Source organism: Sminthopsis crassicaudata, chromosome 4 (assembly GCF_048593235.1).
Source record: "Sminthopsis crassicaudata isolate SCR6 chromosome 4, ASM4859323v1, whole genome shotgun sequence".
Lineage (NCBI taxonomy): Eukaryota > Metazoa > Chordata > Mammalia > Dasyuromorphia > Dasyuridae > Sminthopsis > Sminthopsis crassicaudata.
Window position 1 is genome coordinate 183261582 of NC_133620.1, and position 23222 is coordinate 183284803.

The 23222-nt window shown below is 34.9% G+C and overlaps 1 protein-coding gene across 1 annotated transcript in view; it reads left to right on the forward strand.

Moving 5' to 3' along the window:
* The window catches only part of MCM9 (minichromosome maintenance 9 homologous recombination repair factor), a 187325-nt gene that overhangs the window by 47215 nt on the left and 116888 nt on the right, over nucleotides 1–23222 (forward strand). The window contains exons 5-7 of the mRNA XM_074310001.1: nucleotides 2405–2605; nucleotides 18581–18706; nucleotides 20425–20544. Coding sequence (XP_074166102.1) covers nucleotides 2405–2605; nucleotides 18581–18706; nucleotides 20425–20544 — 447 coding nt within the window. The remainder of the gene's footprint in view (nucleotides 1–2404; nucleotides 2606–18580; nucleotides 18707–20424; nucleotides 20545–23222) is intronic.

Here is a 23222-nt window from a genome sequence, read left to right on the forward strand (position 1 = left end):
CAGTAAATACTTTTTACTTTCCTTTCCACACAGACAGTTATAGTAACCAGGAACAATTCTAGTAAAGAATATAACATTTGAAAGCACCATAGTGGATGATAACAGTTACAGTCTCACAAAGGAGTGAAAAGCTGTTGATTTGCAAATGTCCTTCAGAGAATTTGGCCAGAGATGCAGATAAACGAAGTAATCCCCAGAGCATTTATAGACAAAACAAGATTCAGGATGCAAACTTTGACTTATGGCTAATTTGGCATATAGTATCTCCTTGAGTTGGAGCTGTTTATACAATGTCCTCACTGTGGACTTTTTGCAACCTGTTGAAATAGCCCTAATTGTTAGGAACTGTATCTTTCTGTCAAACTGAAATCTTTTCTGTTACTTCAACGCACTGCTTCTAATTCTTCCTTTTCAAATAAGATATTGTATATAAGTGCTTTGCAAATATATGCATATCCACTATTATTATTTCATCTAGGGGCAAAACATTTTTTAAGTTAATTTTCTATGTGGAAGCCCTTCAATATTTAAAAATAGATCTCTTGCTTCTCCTCCCTAATCTCAACATTTTCACTTTCTTCAATTGATGTTGTACAATTTGATCCTCTCACTGGCTTAGTCACCCTTCTGATAGGCTGTCGATATACAATACTATTAACACCTTTCTTGTTCTGTACAGCAGGATATCCCCTTCCCCAGTGCAATCACACTGAATTTGCATTCCATTAAATCCCTCAGAGATCAGATGTGAGGATTGGACAATGGTAACTTAAGACACAACTATTTATCTTTTGTTTTTCTTCTGTTTTCTCTTGGAAGGATGGATAATAATCTTTGAATTAGAGAGGACTGAACAAAAATGGCAAATAAGGAATTGAAATCCAAGATTAGTGGGGAGATATAAGAGAGTATCTTGGTTCAAATTTTGGCTCAGTTACTTAGTGCTTGCATGACTTAAGTCAAACCACTTTAAATCATCTACAAAATTAAAGATTTTAACTAGATGACCTTTTAGGACCCTACTGGCTCTAAATCTGAGATCCTGTGAATCTTAGTCAAGCAGCATTTATTAAGTGCTTTCTATGAGCCAGGCATTATGCTATAGGAAGAAAACACTTGTAAATTCTTTTTTTTTTTTTTTAACACTTGTAAATTCAAAGAGAAATAGTCCTTATTTAATGAAATAAGGACCACATCATATCAAGGATCTATCAGAGGTTCATAATGACTACATTAGCAACATTTCCCCTGCTGCTAATGCCCTCATAATCCCACCAAGATCACCTTGTATTTATTTTGTATACATTTAGTATTTCCTTATGTGTACTTTTTGTTTCTTGTGATAAAATATCTATCTCCTTGAGGGAAGGATTTTCTCACGTTCTTTCCCTACATCTTCAGTACCTACACTGTATTTAACACAGAGGTAAATAAATAATTTATTGATTGATCCCATGCTCCTGAAAATTTATGTGAAAAATCTTTGAGTATAATGAGGGATAAATTAAACTAAGAACTTTATCTAAAAAGGAGACATCATAGTGAGAAAACTGCTTTCTTCTGCTCTACTTTCCTACCATCAAGTTAAACTCTCTGCCTTCTACATTTCTTAACACAAATCATTTTATTTATTCCTTGTTTCAAGAGCCTCAGGGAAAGATATTTCACACATAGATGTACTGATGATATTATTTTTAAAGTGCCTCTACTAAAGTTCTACTCATAGCTTGTCAGGATATAGAGGTGACTTTAAATTCTTAAAGGCTCTCCTAGTGAAACATAAGCTTTGGCAGGTTTTTACAATCTGGCCACAGAAATTTGTGAAGATCATCAACTAAGGCATCTGGGGTGGAAAAGAGGAGGCTGATTTCTGTGAGGGAAAGGAAATGAAATCATGGATCTTTTGGAGTGAATTATTCAACAAAATATTTTTCTAGTAAAGAGTACTATATTAGTGGTCTTAAGGACTTGAAATTTTTTTTTTAAATGTTAGCTTTTTTACAAATATAGTTTCCTGTGAAACTTGTGAGTCCTCAATGGCAAAACAGCTAGGTGGCTCATTGGACAGAATCCTGAGCCTCGTATTGGGAAGACCTGAATTCAAATGTGGCTTTAGACACTGAAGAACTATGTGAGTCACTTAAGTTCTATCTACTCCTCAATTGGAAGATAACTAACACCTACCTCCCAGAGTTGTTGCAAAGACTAAATGAAATGATATTTTTAAAATGCTTAGCACAGAAACTGGCATGTAATAGGCATTTATTAAGGGCTTGTTTACTTCTTTTTTTTTAGCATATTGGTTTTTCCCCAGAATTCTTTATCTGTGAACCTTCCTCAAAACCAGATGGGGCAATGATTTATTCTGTTGCTTTTTCCTAACTAATTTGATTTTCTTCCCAAGGTGATGACCTTACCATTTATGGGGTAGTGATGCAGCGGTGGAATCCCTTCCATCAAGATGTTCGGTGTGATGTGGAGATAGTCCTGAAGGCTAATTATGTCCAAGTGAATAATGAACAATCCACAGGCAACATCATTGATGAAGAGGTTCGCAAGGAATTTGAGAATTTTTGGGAACATTATAAGAATGATCCCTTAGCAGGTTAGTAATTGCGGGTAGTTTTCACTGACATTTCATTTGTTATTTGAAAATCATGAATATTTTTAGAAGAGATTTACATTTTGTTTAATTTAACAACTAGGTTACCATATCAGTGCCCAAATACTTATTCTGCATAGCAAACCTTTTTTTATCATCTGTTTAAAAAAAAAAAAAAATTCTTGGGAAATTAAGTTTGAGTTTTCATGAAACTCTTACTTTCTTATAGCTGAAGAGTTTTTGTTTTGTTATAAGTTTCTAAAGAAATGAATGTGGAACCTCTAATTAAATGCAGAATATCTCCTTAAAACAAATTGTTGTTCTTCTGTAACATATTTCTGTAATGTTATTTCTTTTTCTGGCATATAAGTAGGTCATAAGACAATTTAGCTAGAGTTTTTAATAAAAGAACATGTATATGAAAGAGTCCGAAGATAGGAAGGAAAAAAGACACATTAATGAAGAAACTCGCGAAGTTCATTGGAAAGGATTTATCACACAGCACAAATTTTATGTCTTAACATAAACTACTATGATGTAATTACACATGTTAAACTATCACAGTGAGGCTTTTTAAAAAATGCTATTTTATTTAAAACTTTAAAATAGGTACAACACCTTTTCTCTCTTGAGATGTCAGCTCTTCACAATTAATTCTTTCTTGGAGTTATTTTCAGGGAGGAAAATTTTATGATTAGCTATTGAGACACGTTCAGCTTTAAATCTAATATGAACAGGCAACTAGCTAGGTGGCGCAGTGGATAGAGCAACAGCCCTGAAGTCAGCAGGACCTAAGTTCAAATTCAGCTTCAGACACTTAACACTTCCTAGCTATGTGACCCTGGGCAAATCACTTAACCCCCAATTGCCTCAGCAAAAAAAAAAAAAAAAAAAAAAAAAATCTGATATGAAGTTTTTTGTCATTAAATCAAAATCATAGCATTGTCTAAGCACAAAAATATTATCTGTGTTCATATGATCTATTTTAATCAGATATTCATTTCACTAAGTACTACATATCAATAATCTTTTAAAAAGTGTAAGCAATTAGTGATGATTTTTTGGTAGGTATAGATAACTTACTCCTTATTAGTTCTTTTATAAGTGAAACCAGTTTTCTTGCATAATTGTATTCTTATTTGAGGGGTGGAGACAAGAATAGACAGATCTTTGGCTGAGCTCTTTTGGGCTTCCCTCAGAATCAATATCAGATCAAACTTCTGAATGGGTTTTAGAGGAACAGAACCCACAAATATTTGGAGTGTAACAAATTTTCAGGAGAGATTTTTTTGGAAGAACTTCAGGAAAGGTTTGTCTCAATCAAGCATGGAAGGTAGTGGCTCAGTACAGGGAAGCCCAGGAGATAAAGGCCTCTGCGAGGCTCTTAACAAAAATACAGCAGCATTAGCTACTCTGTCTTGGTTTGGAAGCCAGTTGTGAGACCTCTAACCCAACTACAGAAGGAAAATAGTGAGCCCCTGAACCCCTCAGCATAAGTAGAACTTGGCCATGCCCACCCAGCACAGGCCTCAGGTGGGGTGAAGTTGCTGTCTCCTGTAGAGGATGTTTGGGACAATCTCTTCTTTGCACTGAGCTGACCTCAACCTTTAAAGATGAGCAAAAAAGCAAAAAGAGCCCTGATCATAGATAGTTTTTGTGAAGACAGAGAAAAACATATTTCAAACTCTGAGGAAACTAAAAGCAAATTGTCTCTAGGTGAAGCCTTAAAGGATGATATGAGCTGCTCTCCATCTCAAAAGGTTTTCTTGGAAAAATTCAAAAAGGATTCTAAAAGAGAGTTAGAAGAAAAATGAGCAGAGGAATTGAGAGCTTTGGAAAAGGAAACAAAGAAATTATCTGAAGAAAACCACCTCTTAAAAAGTAGATTTTGCAAAATGGACAAAGAAAACAACTCCTTAAAAAATAGATTTAATGAAGTGGACAAGGAAAATCCCTTGAAAAATAGAGTTAGTAAAAAATGAGGAAAAAATCCAATAGATAAAACAACTCATTTAAAAGTTCAATTGGCCATATACAAAAGGAGGTTTAAAAAAACCTAACTGAAAAAAATTTTTAAAAATTACAATTACAATTGACCAAATGGAAATGAATAATTCAATGAGACATCAAGAATCAGTCAAACAAAGCCAAAGAAATGAAAAAATAGAAGAAAATGTAAAATGCCTCATTGGAAAAACAACTGACCTGAAAAATAGATCCAGAAGAGAGTCTTGGAATTATTGAACTATTTGAAATCCACAATGGAAAAAAGACCCTAGATAACATCTTTAAAGAAATCATCAAGGAAAACTCCCCTGATATCCTAGAACCAGAGAGTAAATTGGCCAATCAAAGAATCTATTGAGGGCAGCTAGGTGGTGCAGTAGATAGAGCACCAGCCCTGAAGTCAGGAGGACCTGAGTTCAAACCCAGCCTCAGACACTTAACACTTTAACATTTCCTGGATGTGTGACCCTGGGTAAGACACTTAACCCCAATTGCCTCAGCAAAAAAAAAAAAAAAAGAAAGAAAAAGAAAAAAGAATCCATCGATCACTCCCTGAAAGAGACCCTAAAATGAAAACTCCAAGGAATATTGTAGCTAAATTCTAGAAATATTAGATCAAAGAGAAAATATTGCAGACAGTCAGAAAAAAACAATTATAATATTGAGGAGCCACAATCAGGATTACCCAAGATCTAGCAGTTTTTCCTTTAAAGAATAAAAGAGCCTTGAATATGATATTCTGCAGGGCAAAAGAGCTTGGGCTGTAGCCAAGAATCAACTCTTTCAGGGCAAAAAAATGGATTTTTGGTGAAATTGGGGATTTTTTATTTTTTTTTTGATGAAAAGATCAGAGCTTGAACAGAAAATTTGATCTTCAGATACAGAACTCAAGAGAAACATGAAAGATAAAAAGTGAAGGAAAAATATCTTTTTTTTTCTTTTTTTTTTGTAAGGGTTAAAATGTTTATATCCCTGTAAGCAAAGATGATAAGTTTAACTCTTAAACTGTATCTTTGTTAGGGCTATACTTAGAAGGTATAGGTGTAATTTGATTCTATTGTGGTGATATTAAAAAAAACTGGGATGGGAAAGGGATTGTACTGGAAGAAGAGGAAAGGGAAGGTAAACTGGAGTAAATTACATCACATGAAGAGGCAAAACCGACGTATTACAATTGAGGGAATGAAGGGAGAGGGATGAATATTGTGTGAACCTTAAATCTTATCAGATTTTGCTCAATATCAGGTATATTTAGGATGATAGAGAAACTTGTCTCATAATTGTATTTTTTTGAACACACCCTCAAATTTCATATATATAAAGTTCAGGTTAGCTCTCTGGAGGGCCTCAGGATCAGTCAAAGTCCTTGATCTTTAGGGGGAGAAGTGAAGGAGGCAAGCAAGCTGCCACGTGGCTCATCAAAGATGTATCCTGGATTCTGGAGTCTGGAGTCTCCAGCCTCTCTCCTCCTTGTTTTGCAGCCAACTGACCCTGACCTCTCTCCCCTTGCCTCTGATTACCTCATCACAACACATTCAGCAAGTGCCAATCCTAAGGAGAGCCATCATCATATCTTGAGTAGGTAATTAGTCTTAAGTGCTCTTCTGTCTTAGATTCAGATACACGTTTTTAGAGTTCCAGCTCTTTACAAACACATCTATATATGCGAGTGTGTATACACACACACACACACACACATACATACATAGTACATAAAATACTCAATATGGCTCCACTTATTAAACTAATGAATTCTTCATGGTTTTACCTAGGAAGCCCCATTCATTTAAATTTTTGGAAAGACTTTTTCATTTCAGAAAGTAAATTTCATTGTTATTTCATTGTAAATCACTTGAGTACTTGTTTGGAAGAGCTTCCATTTTAACTTACCAAAGTCACTTCCTACTCATTTTGACTACTGCTCAGTTCTGCATGTTGGTAAAGTAGAGTAATAAAGTATGACCCTACTCTTTGATGTGTTTGATGTTGGTGATCCACAAAAGGAGACTACCAAAGCATTCTTGGCTCACTGCATACAAAAATTAAAGTAGTATAGCACTGACCAGATAACCCAGAAAAGGGAAGTCTTTCTGCAACAAAGACAGTACCTTGAAAAGGAAATAAAATGACAGTTTGGAACAATAATAATAATCACTAACATTTATAAAGTGCTTTAAGGTTTGCAAAGCCCTTTACTAATATAATCTCATTTTATCTTTATAACCACTGGAAGGTAGGTGTTATTATGAATCTCATTTTAAGTAATTTTATTTAAGTAATCTCAATCTTTTGGGGAAACTGAGGCAAGACAGATACACAGCAGACATTTCCCTTTGTATTTTATTTGGAATATAAAGTTTGGTATACAAAACAAGTAACATCCTGGGAATCGTTAATTCAAGGTAAGAGGTAGTAGTGACTATGAATGGAGCCACTTTAAATTTTAAAATCGGCTCATTATATTGGACAAAAAAATCTGAAAATATTGTAAATTATCCATGTACTTCAGTCTTTTACTGTCTCCCATTGGCTTGCTCAGTTTCAGTCCTAAAGGTCTTGACTAATTTGAACCTAGGACTTTTAGATTTTGTGCTAGGATTTAGAGGTTAATATACAAGTCTCTTTAAATACTCGTTTATTCAAGGGTCTTGAGTCCTCAAAGCCACTTTATACTCACTTTAGAATAAAATAAACCAAAAAGACCATAAAAGCAACTAACTCCTGGGGGCGCTTTATTCAAGCTTGGACTTTGAATCAGAATTATGTTAAGAGTTTATGTAATGTTCTTCTGTTTGATTTTCTTGGGGTCTCCGAGGCAGCCTTCCTTTCAGTAGAGAGTAATCACCATAAGAACAGCCAGATGTTAAAGTCCAAGTCTTTTATTGTCTCTTTCAAAGTCTTGTCTCCTTTCCTGGGCCCCAGTTAGCTTTCTTATAGTCCAGATTCTTTATTATCTCCTTCCTGGGGCTGAGCAGCTTTCTGGAGAGCCTTTCAGACTGGCCTTGGTCTCCATGGGGAAAGTGCAGGAGGAGAGCCTGCCACCAGTGGCCTGACTAAAGATTGAATGAATGTCTGTCCTTGGTTTCGAGAGCTAGAGCTCCTGCCTGTCTTCTCTGCCCTCTGAAAGCTTCTCCTCTGTGGCTCTTAGTCCCTGCTTATATGCTCCACACTGAGTATAAACCAATTATATCACTAGGAAAACATTATTTGTTGTAGGATTAAATCAATCATACTGACCCATGCTAAACTAGATTATTGTCTCATCAATTCCACTGACTTAGCTCCTTGTTTCAAGTTCAGAGTTCTGGCCCATAATAAGTTTAGGAGGCTGTTCCAGACTAAAGTGAACTTAACATTATTTACATTCTAAAATAGAAGGCGTAGCCAAGATGGCGGAGAAGATACACGCGATTTTGTGAGCTCCCTTCTTCCCTCATTACCAATTAGTTAAATCAGCCTCAAAAATAACGCTGGACTGATAGAAACCACAAGGATTGGAAGCACAACTTACCAGCTGAAGAAAATCTGGAGTCTCTACAGAAAAGGTCAGTTCCAAGGGGAGGAAGAAAAAAGGCCAGCACAGACGGTTAGGTGCTAGCACACTGTGCTGATCAGGCTGTGGAGAACTCTGGGATCAGAGAAGCCACTGAGATAGAGGAATCTGGCACAGGCTGATAGCTCTTCTCTGCTTATAAAACAGCAGTTCAGAAGAGAAATCAAGCCACTTTAAAATATAAAGCCAGATCCTAGAACCACCCCAATCCGGAAGTGACATAACAGATCTTGGCACAGCTGTAAAGCCGCCTTCTGCTGTCCGGGGCTTCACTTTGGGGTAATTAAGAGCCTGAACAGCAGGGACACATAGTGCTGGGCTTAGCCTGAGGCTGGGGAACTCTAGCAGCCTCGGAATTCCCAAAGAAGAGTAACCTTTGAAATAGGGACTGAGGTTTCCGGGCAGATGCTTCCAGTTTGAGTGCAGGGGCTTTTCATGTCAGCTGCTGATATCCATGCCCTACACGCATTGGCTGGGCTTTGTGTCTCCTTTACTGTTCAGTCTTAAACCTCAGGGAAGTCACTAGGACACACAGCAGGGTCCTTCACTGGACTACCCTCACAGTGCAGCCGTATCACCTCTGAGGCACAGGAGCCGCTGCATCCATCTGGTCTGGGAGGAAGCCGGTAAATAAGTAAATAAATAAACTTCTTACCCCAAGGGCAGACCCCAACAGATTTTTAACAGTGAGTAAAAAGCTGAAGAGAACTATTGATTCCTTCTACACAGAGAAAGAGCAGGTATCCAACCCTGAGGAAGTTAACAGCAGAGAGTCGGCAGATAACAAACAACCTAAAGGGGAACGATACCTGCCCCCATCACATAACTCTCCTAGAAGAGACTATTGAAAAGTTAAGAGAGTTTGAAGAAAAATGGGAAAAGGAAAGAGAAGCTATGATAGAGAATAACAATGTCCTGAAATTTGAGTTGGAAAAAATAAAGAATTCACAGGAGATGCAGGGAAACAAAATTTGTGAATTAGAAAAGGTTAAAAAATCATGGGAAAGTAGGATTTCTGAATTTGAAAAGATAAAAAAGTCTCAAGGAAGTAGGATTTCTGAATTGGAAAAAGAAAATAACTCTCTTTAAAAAAATTAGGGAAATGGAAAAAAATTCAAAAAAAATTCATTTAAAAACTCAATTGGGCATATACAAAAAGAACTAAAAAATTGTGAATGAAGAAAATAACTCATTAAAAATCAGGACGGAACAAATAGAAATGAATGATTCATTGAGAACCCAAGAATCGGTCAAACAAAACAAAAAAAATGAAAAGCTGGAGAATAACGTCAAATACTTACTGGGAAAAATCTATAGACCTAGAAAATAGATCTAGGAGAGATAATCTGAGGATCATTGGACTTCCCGAAAACTGTGATCAAAAAAAGAGCCTAGATTCTATTTTACAGGAAATCATCAAAGAGAACTGTCCAGAGATAATAGAAACAGAAGGGAAAATAGGCATTGAAAGAATTCATTGAACACCTTCTGAAAAAGACCCTAAAAATAAGAACTCCACCGAACATTGTGGCTAAGCTGCAGAACTACCAAACAAAGGAAAAAATATTGCAAGAAGCTAGAAAAAAGCAATTCAAATATCAAGGGGCCACAATAAGGTTCACTCAAGATCTGCCTGCCTCCACATTAAAAGATCGAAGGGCCTGGAACCTGATATTCCAAAAGGCAAAAAGATCAAGGATTGCAACCAAGAATAAACTACCCAGCTAAGTTTAGCATTTTCTTCCATGGAAGAAGATGGTCATTTAATGAAACAGAGGAATTCCATTTGTTTCTAAGAAAAAAACCAGACTTAAAAAATTTGATCTACATCCATAAGACTGAAGAGAAACAGAAAAAGGTAAAAAGAGTTCTTGAGAACTGTATCTCTGTTGTGGATATATAGAAAGTCCACATGGATAATTTGATTTTACTGATATTAAAAAAAAAGGGGGGGGGAGTAGTAAAGGGAAGGGGTAGTATCAGAAAAAGGGGAAGGAGTGGTAAAAAGAGGGAAACTACATCCCAGGAAGAGGCATAGAAAATCTACCACATCTGAGGGAATTTAGAGAGGGGGAGAAACATAGTGTGAATCTTACTCTCATCAGAATAGGCTCAAAGAGTAAATAATTGACATTTTTGTTTTTCAGAGAATTCTCTCACTTCATTAAAAGGGGGGAAAGGAAAAGGGGAATAAGGGAAGGGACTTGGAAGGAAGGGGGAGGGATATTAAAAAGGGAGGGCTGCGTGTCACAAGTGGAGTCTATAAATTAAATATTGGGGAAGGGGTTCAGGGGGGTCAAGGGAAAAAAGCATAATCTGGGGATAATATGATGGCAGGAAATACAGAATTAGTAATTTTAACTGTAAATGTGAATGGGATGAACTCTCCCATCAAACGGAGACGGAGAGCAGACTGGATCAAAAGTCAGAACCCTACAATAAGTTGTATACAGGAAACACACTTAAAGCAGGGAGATACATACAGAGTAAAGGTAAAAGGTTGGAGCAGAATCTATTATGCTTTAGGTAAAGCCAAAAAAGCAGGGGTAGCCATCCTTATCTCAGATCAAGCAAAAGCAGAAATTGATCTAATTAAAAGAGATAAGGAAGAAAACTATATCCTGCTAAAAGATAGCATAAACAATGAAGCCAGATCAATACTAAACATATATGCACCAAGTGATATAGCATCTAACTTTCTAAAGGAAAAGTTAAGAGAGTTGCAAGAAGAAATAGACAGTAAAACTATAATAGTGGGAGATCTCAACCTTGCACTGTCAGATTTAGACAAATCAAACCACAAAACAAAAAAGAAAGAAATTAAAAAAGTAAATAGAACATTAGGAAAACTAGGTATGATAGACCTTTCGAGAAAACTGAATGGTGATAGAAAGGAATATACTTTCTTCTCAGCAGTTCATGGAACCTATACAAAAATTGACCATATATTAGGACATAAAGATCTCAAAATTAAGTGCAGGAAGGCAGAAATAATAAATGCCTTCTTCTCAGATCACAATGCAATTAAAAACTACATTCAATAAGAAGTTAGGGGTAAATAGACCAAAAAGTAATTGGAAACTGAATAATATCATCTTAAAAAATGGGTGAAATAGCAAATTATAGAAACAATTAATAATTTCACCCAAGATAATGACAAGGATGAGACATCATACCAAAATCTGTGGGATGCAGCTAAAGTGGTAATAAGGGGAAATTTTATATCTTTAGAGGCTTATTTGAACAAAATAGAGAAAGAGAAGATTAATGAATTGGGCCTGCAACTTAAAAAGCTAGAAAAAGACCAAATTAAAACCCCCCAACCAAAAATCAAACTAAAATTAAAAGGAGAAATCAATAATATTTAAAGTTAAAAAAACCTATTGAATTGATAAATAAAACCAAGAATTGTTTTATGAAAAAGCCAATAAAATAGATAAACCTTTGGTAAATCTAATCAGAAAAAGGAAAGAGGAAAATCAGATTGTTAGTCTTACAAATGAAAAGGGGGATCTTTCTACCAAATAAGGAGGAAATTAGAGAAATAATGAGTTACTTTGCCCAACTTTATGCCAATAAATTTGATAACTTAAGTGAAATGGATGACTTCCTCCAAAAATTAGGTTTCCTAGATTAAAGAGGAGGAGATAAATTGCTTAAATAGTCCCATTTCAGAAAAAGAAATAGAACAAGCTATTAATCATCTTCCCAGGAAAAATCCTCAGGACCAGGTAGATTTACATGTGAATTCTACCAAACATTTAAAGAACAACTAGCCCCAATGTTATATAAACTATTTGAAAAAATAGGGGATGGAGTCCTGCCAAACTCCTTTTATGACACAGACATGGTACTGATACCTAAACCAGGTAGATTGAAAACTGAGAAAGAAAACTATAGACCAATTTCGTTAATGAATATTGATGCTAAACTCTTAACTAAGATATTAGCAAAAAGACTTCAGAAAATCATCCCCAGGATAATACACTATGATCTAGTAGATTTATACCAGGAATGCAGGGCTGGTTTAATATTAGGAAAACTATTAGTATAATTGACCATATTAATAATCAAATTAATAAAAACCATATGATCATCTCAATAGATGCAGAAAAAGCATGTGATAAAATCCAACATCCATTCCTACTAAAAAACACTTGAGAGTATAGGAATAAATGGACTATTCCTTAGAATAATCAGGAGCATATATTTAAAACCTTCAGTAAGCATATAATATGCAATGGAGATAAACTGGAACCTTTCCCAGTAAGATCAGGAGTGAAACAAGGTTGCCCACTATCACCATTACTATTCAATATTGTATTAGAAATGTTAGCCTCGGCAATAAGAGTCGAGAAAGAGATTAAAGGAATAAGAGTAGGTAATGAGGAAACCAAACTATCACTCTTTGCAGATGATATGATGGTATACTTAGAAAACCCCAGAGATTCTAATAAAAAGTTATTAGAAATAATTCACAACTTTAGCAAAGTTGCTGGATACAAAATAAATCCACATAAATCCTCAGCATTTTTATACATCACCAACAAAATGCAACAGCAAGAGATACAAAGAGAAATTCCATTCCAAACAAATGTTGAGAGTATAAAGTATTTGGGAATCCATCTACCAAAGAAAAGTCAGGAATTATATGATAAAAATTACGAAACACTTGCCACAAAAATAAAGTCAGATTTAAATAATTGGAAAGACATCCAGTGCTCGTGGATAGGTTGAGCGAATATAATAAAGATGACAATACAACCAAAACTAATCTATTTATTTAGTGCTATACCAATCAGACTCCCAAGAAACTATTTTAGTGACCTAGAAAAAATAACAACAAAGTTCATAAGGAAAAAAATAAAAGACCGAGAATTTCAAGGGAATTAATGAAAAAAAAAACTCAGAGGAAGGTGGTCTAAGTGTACCTGATATAAAACTATATTATATAGCAGCAGTCACCAAAACCATTTGGTATTGGCTAAGAAATAGATCGGTCGATCAGTGGAACAGATTAGGTACAAAGGACAAAAAAGGGTACAACTATAGCAATCTAGTGTTTGATAAACCCAAAGATACCAACATTAGGGATAAAAATGCATTATTTGAAAAAAAACTGTTGGGAAAACTGGAAATTAGCATGCCAGAAATTAGATATGGACCCACACTTAACACCATATACCAAGATAAGATCAAAATGGGCCCATGATTTAGGCATAAAGAGTGAGATCATAAATAGATTAGAGGAACAGAGGATAATCTACCTCTCAGACCTGTGGAGGAATGAATAGAACCAGAAGATCGCTGTACACTTCAGTGCTGTATGAAGATGGATTCTGATGGAAGTGCATATCTTCAACATAAAAAAGATCCAACTCATTTCCAGCTGATCAATGATGGACAGAAACAACTACACCCAGAGAAGGAACACTGGGAATTGAATGTAAAATATTAGCACTACTGTCTATCTACCCAGGTTACTTATACCTTTGGAATCCAATACTTAATGTGCAACAAGAAAATTGGATTTACACACATATATAATATCTAGGTTATACTGTAACACATGTAAAATGTATGAGATTGCCTGTCAATCTAGGGGAGGGAGTAGAGGGAGGGAGGGGAAAATCTGGAAAAATGAATGCAAGGGATAATGTTATGAAAAAATTACTCATGCATATATGCTGTCAAAAATGTATAATTACAAAATTAATAAAATAAAATTTAAAAAAAAAGAAAAAAAGAAAATGAAAGCTTAACAATAACAGCTAACATTCATATGATTTAAGGTTTTTCCAAATATCTCATCTTATGTGGTTCTTTCCAGGTCAAATCTATACAACTGAAGTTAAGTTGAATCAGACTAGTTTCTAAAAGCAGTGATGGATAAAATAGTGTTCACTCTGCTGCATTTCTTCCTAGAACTGAACTACTCAGAAACTTTTGAATGTAAAATACCATTTGGTTTCTGTTATTTTCACTGCCATCAAACCAAGAAAATACTTTTTTTTTTTTTGTAGTGTAGACTTTTCTCTCTACCTGTTGTTGGTAATATTTCTATATGAATCTGAAAAACATCACATGCTTAGTCAGGCCTTTAGAAAGCAAAAATGCTTTAACTTAGTGTGGAGGAATTTATATAAGTAGTTAACATAGATCCTTAGCTTGTGCATTAAATCTGTTTTGACTCAACAATATAGATAATCAGTTATGAACAGTTCTTTCCAGGTTCTCCTAACCTGGGCCATCTTGCCATTCCTAACCTTTTATCTTGTATTGATTCTAGATCTTTGTTAGATGACTTCTATTATAATTATTTTATTTCTGATTTAATTTGTCCTTTCCAGAGATGCCTAGAACTCAAGATAGGAGTCTTTTTGTGCCCTTTAAAATTTTTTTTTACATCCTTTTGCATTTATTTTATCATTTTTAATATATTCATACCAACAAAGAATTCAAACAAAAGGGGGGAAAATAGGTCAGAAAAATTAGTCAATACATTAATTTTGTCTAACAATATACACAGAATTCCATATCCATAGTCTTCTGTCTTTGCAAGGAAAGGGAGAAGGGACAATTTTTAATTCTTTAGGGTAATTTTTTTGGGGCGCTATTTACATTATAATCATTATTCGTACATACTACACACACACACACATACACACACACACACACACACACACACACAGTTTTCCTGTTTCTGCTTATTTCAGCCATCATCAATTCATATAAATTTCTTCATACTTCTCTGAAGTCTTCATCATGTATCATCTATTTATGGCATAGTTATTATTCTGTGGCATTGAAATCACTTGACCCCTCTGGACCTTGATTTATACATTTCTACTATTATTAAATAATGACCAACATTTATATGGTGCTTTAAGGTTTGCAAAATGCTTTACAAGAATTATCTCATTTTATCCTCAGCCACCCTGGGAAATCCATACTATTATTAGCCCTATTTTGCAAATGAGGAAACAGATTTTGTACAGATGCAAATAAAGGAACTTGGCTAGTTCACATGCCTAACAACTATTTGAGGCAAAATTTGAATTCAGATCTTCTTGACTCAAGGTCTAGAATGCTATCCACTGTATTTCAAAATGTAGAGGATGTCATAGATGACCTCTGAGGTTCTTTTCAGCTTGGGAAATATGATCATGTATTTGGGCTCACATAGGTCTAAGTTTCATGTACCAAAACTTGCTTGACCATTCCTCCCCAAAAGGCATTTTGATACAGTGGATAAGTTGCTGTATTTGGAGTTGGTGACTCCCTAAAGGCCTTGGACAAATCACCTTCCATCTGGGCCTTAGAACTCTCATCTATAAAATGAAGAGACTGGAGTAGATAGTCTTTCAGGTCTTTTTCATGTCTAAATCTATTCTTCACACTAGTTCTTTAACAAAGCTCTCTTCTCTGGGCTGACTTCTCCTTTATCTCTCCTCTTCCCTTTTTTCTCCCCTTCTTCTATTCATGTGCTCCAATCCTCCTTCCCCTCTCATTAGTTCTCTTCTGGATATTTAATGCCCTCTGAGCATCTCCAATGTGTATTAAATCCTTACTTTCACATCCTTTTTTTCTCACCATGACTGCTGCCCAAGGCCACATATAATTTGACTTATCCCTCACAGTCAGCCTGGATCATGATAAAAAATAAAAAATAAAAAAATCTGGTTTTCTAATGCCCCCCTGTATAATTAATGATTTTTGGCCTCTAGAGAAGGAAGTTAGAACACAAATACACAAACGGAGGAAAGAAGTGTTGAAGTTGCAGAGGAGACTTGAAATTTCAGTTTAGAGTGATTGGCTTATGTTCCTCTGCTGAAGTGACAAAACCATACACTCTTAAAGCAAGTTTCAACACTTTCAATCCAAACATAAGCTTCCCCCTCTAAAATGATCTGACCAATAATATTAATACGTTTAAGCGAAACTATCCATCCTAAAATCAGATCAGGTTGTATCATCAATCCTGCTATGCTCTCTGTCCATTTAGAGTTTTTGTTCTTCTCTTAGAAAAGTGTCTCAGAGAGATGTAATAAGATTTCTCTTCTCCTAAGCTGTCAAATATCCCAGAGCTATTAAGGCTTTTGGAATATTTTGGTGAAGATTTGTGATTTCCATTGGTGTGGGGATTTCCTGACTGTCTACAGTTTATATTTTTTGAAGATTCTCTGAGATCCTTAGAAATTAGGTGATTTGCAAGCATGGTTACACAGTAATTGTGTTGTGTGAGAAACACAAGACTTGAACCCATATTTTTTTTTTTTTATTCCAAATCCAGGTCTTTCCACCACACTTTAAGATGTTAAGTACTATGTACAAATGGTTCATTTATAAGGATCATATCCTTAGTTGGAGCTGTCCTATTCATAAGCACAAAAGGATTTATGTAACACAAAGAAAAACAAAAATTTTTTCAAAATTTCATAAACTGTCAGTTCAACTTTTACATGTTCCAAGTTATTATCCAAAGGGTCACCTTATTAGAATCTCTTGCAGAAGTATAGGGAATGAAGTGAGTTTGGCGTATCAGTCTCCCGATTGTACCTGTTGCATCAGAACATAGTTTTTTTTCTAATTGTTCAGATTCTTGAAGGTCATGGATTATAACTTCTTCAGTTGTGGGTGAATGATTTTTTTTTAATCCTTTAAGATAAAGGGTCTAAAATTATTTCTTACTAGATCTTAAATGAAGGTTGAGGATTTCTAAGGAAGAGATTCCCAATCCATTTCCTCATCCCTTGTATAGGGTGTGACTTCTGTCTTTATTTCTTGTTTACTCAGCTATTCTTTTTCTTTCGGCTCCACTGCCAGCTTCATTATCTCAGGAGATGCTCTGGTGCTCAGGCTTTTAGGTCTACCCAATACTTTGGGTCCAAACATCTGTCCCATTTTATTGTAACCTTAAGTCTCTGTAGAAATTGATTTTGCTTGCCTAAAATTACATGTTCCATTTTAAACATTGCTGAAGATGGGCAGATTACCCTCTTGCAATCTTGTTTCACCAGAAGTTTTTTTGGAACCATTCCATGACATTAAGTGAAATGTTCCTGTAGCAGCAAATACTCATTAATACCTGTAAACCTCTACGATCATTAATATATCTACCCCCCTCAAAAAAAAAAGGTATCCTTAATATTATAAGTATAGTGAATAATCAGTTTTTAAAAGATCACCAGAGTTTTTTTAATATAGCCTCAGATTTTTAAAAAACCTTGCAGTAAATAGAAAACTCAGTAACCAGGGTATTTATTTCATACCCTAATTAATTCAAAACTTTTATAATAATATTAGCACTCATATAGTACTTTAAGGTTTGCATAGCACTTTGCAAATATTACCTCCATTTTATCCTCAAAGCAACCTTAGGAGATGGGTATTATCATTTAATAGGTGAAATAAATAAAGCAGATAGAGGTTAAGTGATTTGCACAGTCATTAGTAGATGTTATTTAACTGAATTTGAACCCAGGACTCACTGACTTCACATTGAGTACTTTGTCTACTTTGTCAATAAAACAGACTGGCAGATCAAATAGTTTTACATTATTTAAAGTTTGGAATACAAGAGAATGACCCAGATCTCATTATTTACTTAACCTCTTATCAAGCCAGCTCTAAATTTGAGTCTTTTTTAACAGATAGTTATAGAGTTTTCAAAACTTTGTCTAGATTAACTGGAAGCTTTAAATCACTGCTTATTTTCCCATCTCCTAGGAAAAGTTCTGAAGGCCACAAATAGAGCATTGCTCAAAGAGACTTGGATATGTACTGTTAATTGTATCATTTGTGGGAAGTTTAATGAACTTCCTCTTATGGAAGCCACAGGGTTTTTCACCCTGAACTATCTTTGATAGAAGACAGTTAAGAAGCAATAGAGTGGGGCAGAAACTATTTTTAAAGTCTGTAAATAAAGCAGCACCTTACCATCATCTCCTATTTGATGAGTTTATTAAAACTTGATAGAATACAGATGGCACCAGAAAAACTTAGTTTATTTCAGAAATGGGGAACTTGGGAATTGAAATTGTAACAAATTGTCTCCTCTCTTTTTTTAAATTGCTTATTAGTTATACTAAAATGGTCCTTGAGAGGCACCACTGCATAATGGACTTTGGCTTCAGGAAAAGTTCTATCTCTGATATACCAACTGTGTGACCATAAACATGTCCCTTAGCTTCTTAGGATATCAACCTACACTCAAAAGACTATGAAATTACAGATAAGTTGCCAGTTTACATTGGTGGAGTTTTCATATCAGTAGTTCTCCATACCAATAAAATCACAGGTCCAGAGTGCTCTTGAAGCACTCTAAATAATTGTTCATAGGAATCACTGGGGTTGTGTATTATGTAAACTGTTCTTGAAAATCATTGCTGACTTCTTATTTTTACCCCATCTCCTAGGAAGGAATGAAATCCTGGCTAGCTTGTGTCCTCAAGTTTTTGGGATGTATTTGGTAAAGCTTGCTGTAGCCATGGTGCTTGCTGGTGGTGTCCAAAGGACTGATGCTACTGGAACTCGGATCCGAGGTTAGTCCCTGTTCTTATGTTTCAAAGATCACATAATGTTACAGAGGGCACAACTCTTTGTTTTCCTGAATGAAGAGCCATTTGGTGAAGAGTGGGATTCTTTTTAACCATTTTTTAAACCAGCAATTGTCTAAAGGCAGTTTTGTTCACAAACTCACATAATTGCATTTCTGGTAATATTTCAGACTCCACCAAAACCCGATTTCTGAAATGCCAGAAAGACTTCGATGTGAGGTGGGATGTATCTGTCCCCAAGAATAATCCATTAACATTCCTATTAGTATGTTTGAGTAGAGCCTGTATTTGAGTTCTCAGCCTTTCTTTATGAAGCAAGCAAGAAAGCAGTACTCTTTAATGTTGCACAATCAGTTCACTCCATCTGTGACTGTTAGCACAAGTCCCATAGACCTGCTGCTCCCAATTTTTTGCCTGCTGATTCCCCTTCTGCCAGTGACTGGTAACTGAACCATCTGCAGGAAGACATTACTGCAGGTCACAGATCCAAGCAAAGATTATGGTAAGGTTTTGTTATAGCTTTGCCACTGTCTCCATACTCCAGCTTTAACAACTCTTTCTGCCCCTGAAGTGAGTCTACCAGGTCTATCTGTGACTTCGTACAAGGGAGCTTACTAACTAGGGGATTCAAAGAATCTTGTTCTGACTCAATATTGATGATGGAGGTCCTAGCACAACATGAAAACAAAAGCTTAACTAGATCGTGCTTATACCTGAATTAGAAAAAGGCAGGCCAAAGCTTTAAGATTGTGACTTGAATCTTGGCCAGGCCTCTAGTGACCTATGTGACAATGGTACATTTCTTAACCTCTTTGGACCTATTTCCTCACATGTAAAATCCCGGGGTGGGCTAGATAAGCTCTAAGATTTCCAACAGTTCTGAATTCTACAACTTCCCACACAGAATTATAAAAACATTAAAATAAATTTTAGAAATACTTTTGAATTCTAATAATGCTAAAAAAATCAGATTGGATTAAGGATCAGTGAGGCATATACCCTCTTAGATACTCAAATGCATGTTTTATTTACATTTTTAAATATTTTGTATCTTATACACATGCATGCATATACATGAAATAATTTCTGTTATTTGAATTTAATTGTTGAAATGTGGCAATAGTGATTTGGTATTTAAGAGGAAAAAGACAGATAAGTATTTAAAAATAAATCGACAGAGAAGTCACACGTAGACCCAAATATCTGGAAAACAATGAAACAGAACCTATTTTGGTAAAGTTTTTTGAGTGTCATAATCATAAAATATAAAATGATAGCACCATAACATCTATTATTGAGAAAAAAATTTGAGTATATTATCTAAGTTTCATGGCAGGATTGAATGCTATTCTCCCATTGTATGTTCATCAAAGGCAGCTTAGTAGAATGAATGAAGGCTGGCTTTAGAGTTAGAAAAGATCTGGGTTCAAGTTTTCTTTCTCTCATACATATTCTAACTATGATGCCATAAGCTAGTCACTTAACCTTTTATTACCCTATGAAACTTTATTCCTCAAACTGCAGGTTTGCATGGGTAGAGGGGAGTTTTCATACTAAATGTTCCCTATTCCATAAATCCAGGGCCTACCTTCTTTCACCCCCGATTACATTGTTAAGTCCTCAAAATTCATTCAATTAAAAAAATATTTTTTTAGTTGATCAAGAGTAGCCATATGAAACATTACACATTTAATTTTTCTTAGGTGAATCCCATCTTTTACTGGTTGGAGATCCTGGTACAGGGAAATCTCAGTTTCTCAAATATGCAGCAAAGATTACTCCGAGATCAGTGCTCACCACAGGAATTGGATCTACTAGTGCAGGTATTTAATGTAACGGTGTTAAGTGATATGACAATAACAAAGATTCCTGACTTTTGTCTATAGGCTGAATGAAAAAGCAGTAGGAGAAGTCAGCATATATAAGTAGTTATGTGAAATAAGTACATATTTTTGCAAAAGAGTAGGAAATTTTGATACATTTTTAATTTTAACAGAGACTTCCTACTCTCTTTTGTGTTAGCAGCATAAAAATAGATACTAATCCTGATCTAGAAATGAGAGAAATACTCAAAACGAACAAGAAAACTATCCTTTTACATAGCTTTTATACTGTCATCATTCCCTCGGGTAACTCATATTATAACCCATATCTTGATTGGTAATCTTAATAACCTTTAGCTTTAAAAAAAAAAAAAAAAAAGTTTAATCATTTGATGATGATCCTTTTTGTACTTAAAAGTTGAATTGTTCCTCAAGTGGCAGATGTACATACTCATAGGCCCATGTTTAAGGTCTTTTCTAAGTTGACAAGGCATGCCAAGACCCTCAAAAACTCAGGACTGGGTCACAATGAAGCATCAGAATAGGACTTTAATGGCAGATTCTTTTTGTTATCCTGTGAAAATATTAAAAGGAGCTACCTATTTTATTTCTGCATGTAAAACTTTTTTCTTCAGTGTTGTTCTAATATCTCATTTTAGTGATGACCTTTAAAGACGCATTTATGAGACAAAATGCATGGTATTATAGGTGTCATTCATTCTACCAAATCTGAAATACAGAATTTGAAAATTACTAATGAAGCTTAGTAGTGGTTGTCATTCCTTTGATTCAGGGACTTCTGAATTCAAATTCCTTATAGTTGTTTCCATGCTCTGGCCCCAACCAACTCTTCTTTTCTTATCTTCTGTTTCCCTTTAAATGCAATAAACTCAACCAACTGGCTTATTTGCTCTACTCCTAAACAGATCACATGTTTTGGGGTTGATATTTTGATTATATGAATGGCTTCTCTTCTCTTCTCTTGAAACTATTTATCCTTCAGTGCCCAGCTCAAATGCCATTTCCTTCTTGAAGACTTCCTTGATCTCTCCCTAATGATTTTGCTCTTTCATTCCCTTGATTTATTCATAACTCTCACGGCATTTATCATATTCAGCCTTATGTTGTAGTACTTGTCTAACTTGTTTGATGTGGCCCTTATTCATTAATTATAAGGTCTTTGAACACAGGGCTATCATATTCATCTCTATATCCCCAAAGTGTCTTTAACATAAGCAGATAAACACTTGTTGCTTGAACACAAGAATGAACCAGGAAACTAAATTGATTTTACAAAATCAGATCCATAAGGAATTTTCAGACTGTAGCTTTATCATGGAATAAAAAAGGCAGAACCAACTGATATAAATATATTAAGGCTCTATTGAACATCCTAAAGATCCAGATATATGATGCAAGGAAACAAAGCTTTGGGAACTTCTTACTAAAAGACTTCAGACATGAGAGAAATAAATTCCAGTAGTACAAAAGGGACAAGATCTTGAGGAGTAGCTTGATAGTCAAAAAATTTAAGATATCAAAGAGAGTTGGGAAAGAGAAGTAGATATAGCCATATTAGCATTATACTACATTGTAGCTAGTAATCATGTTAACCCTATTCTCACCAAAGATTTTCAGATTGTCTGCGTGGGGGAATTTTTCTATGGTGACACATACACCTTCTGATTACATAATGGAGTTAATAGCAAAATAGAATTGGTTTGTATAACCAACTTTGCTGGAAGACATTCACAGATTTACATATATACACATATACTTTTTATTTCATTGTTTTAGGAAATGAAAATGCCTTTTAATCAAAAATTAGAAACCACCTTTCCATAAAAGAAAAGCAGCACTAGTTTTAACCACCACAATGTAAAATTTTAGCTTCATATTCATAATGATCCTTCAGTGACAGACATTAAGAACTTTGAAAGATAATGTGTTAAGATGACTCATTCTGCTTTTATTTTATGTAGGAAATTTAGCATTGATAGAAATTTGATTATGAAATTATTTTGCTGCCATTCAATTTCTGCTACAGCTTTAGAGATATTTAGTCTTCAATTCCTCCCACCTAAAATATTTTGTATAACATAACTATCATTTCTTACCTCCAATATAAGCCTGGATTACAGTAGTATGGAAGAGATTTCAAGAAGCTTAGACAAAAAATGTTTTATATTCTAGATTGGATCAAAGTTAAAAAACATAAAAAGAACACACAATTTTTTAAATGACTTATTACATTCCATATGCAAATATTGAAGTAGATTTCTGAATTGAATAGGGCTAGAATAGGGCTTATTTTTTGGATAAGAAGCAGGCATTTCTAATAGTGACTTCTTTTATGCTTTTCTAATTTCATATCTCACTGGTTTATTGTTTTTTGTAGTGGACAGGGTGCTAGGCTGGAACTCAGCAAGGCCAGGCTTTGAATCTTGTGCTCCCAACATATTCGTTTGTGAACACGGGGTTGTCACATTATTTCTCTGAGCATCAGTTTTCTCATTTGCAAAACAGATCTGTAGTATCTACTCTCATAGGGCTGTGGTGAGGCTTAACTAAAAAAAATATAAGATGCTTTGAAAATCAAAGCATTATATTAAATGTCAGCTGTACTTATTTATATAAAAGTATATCACTAGCAAACTACCAAAGAGAGATAGTAAGAG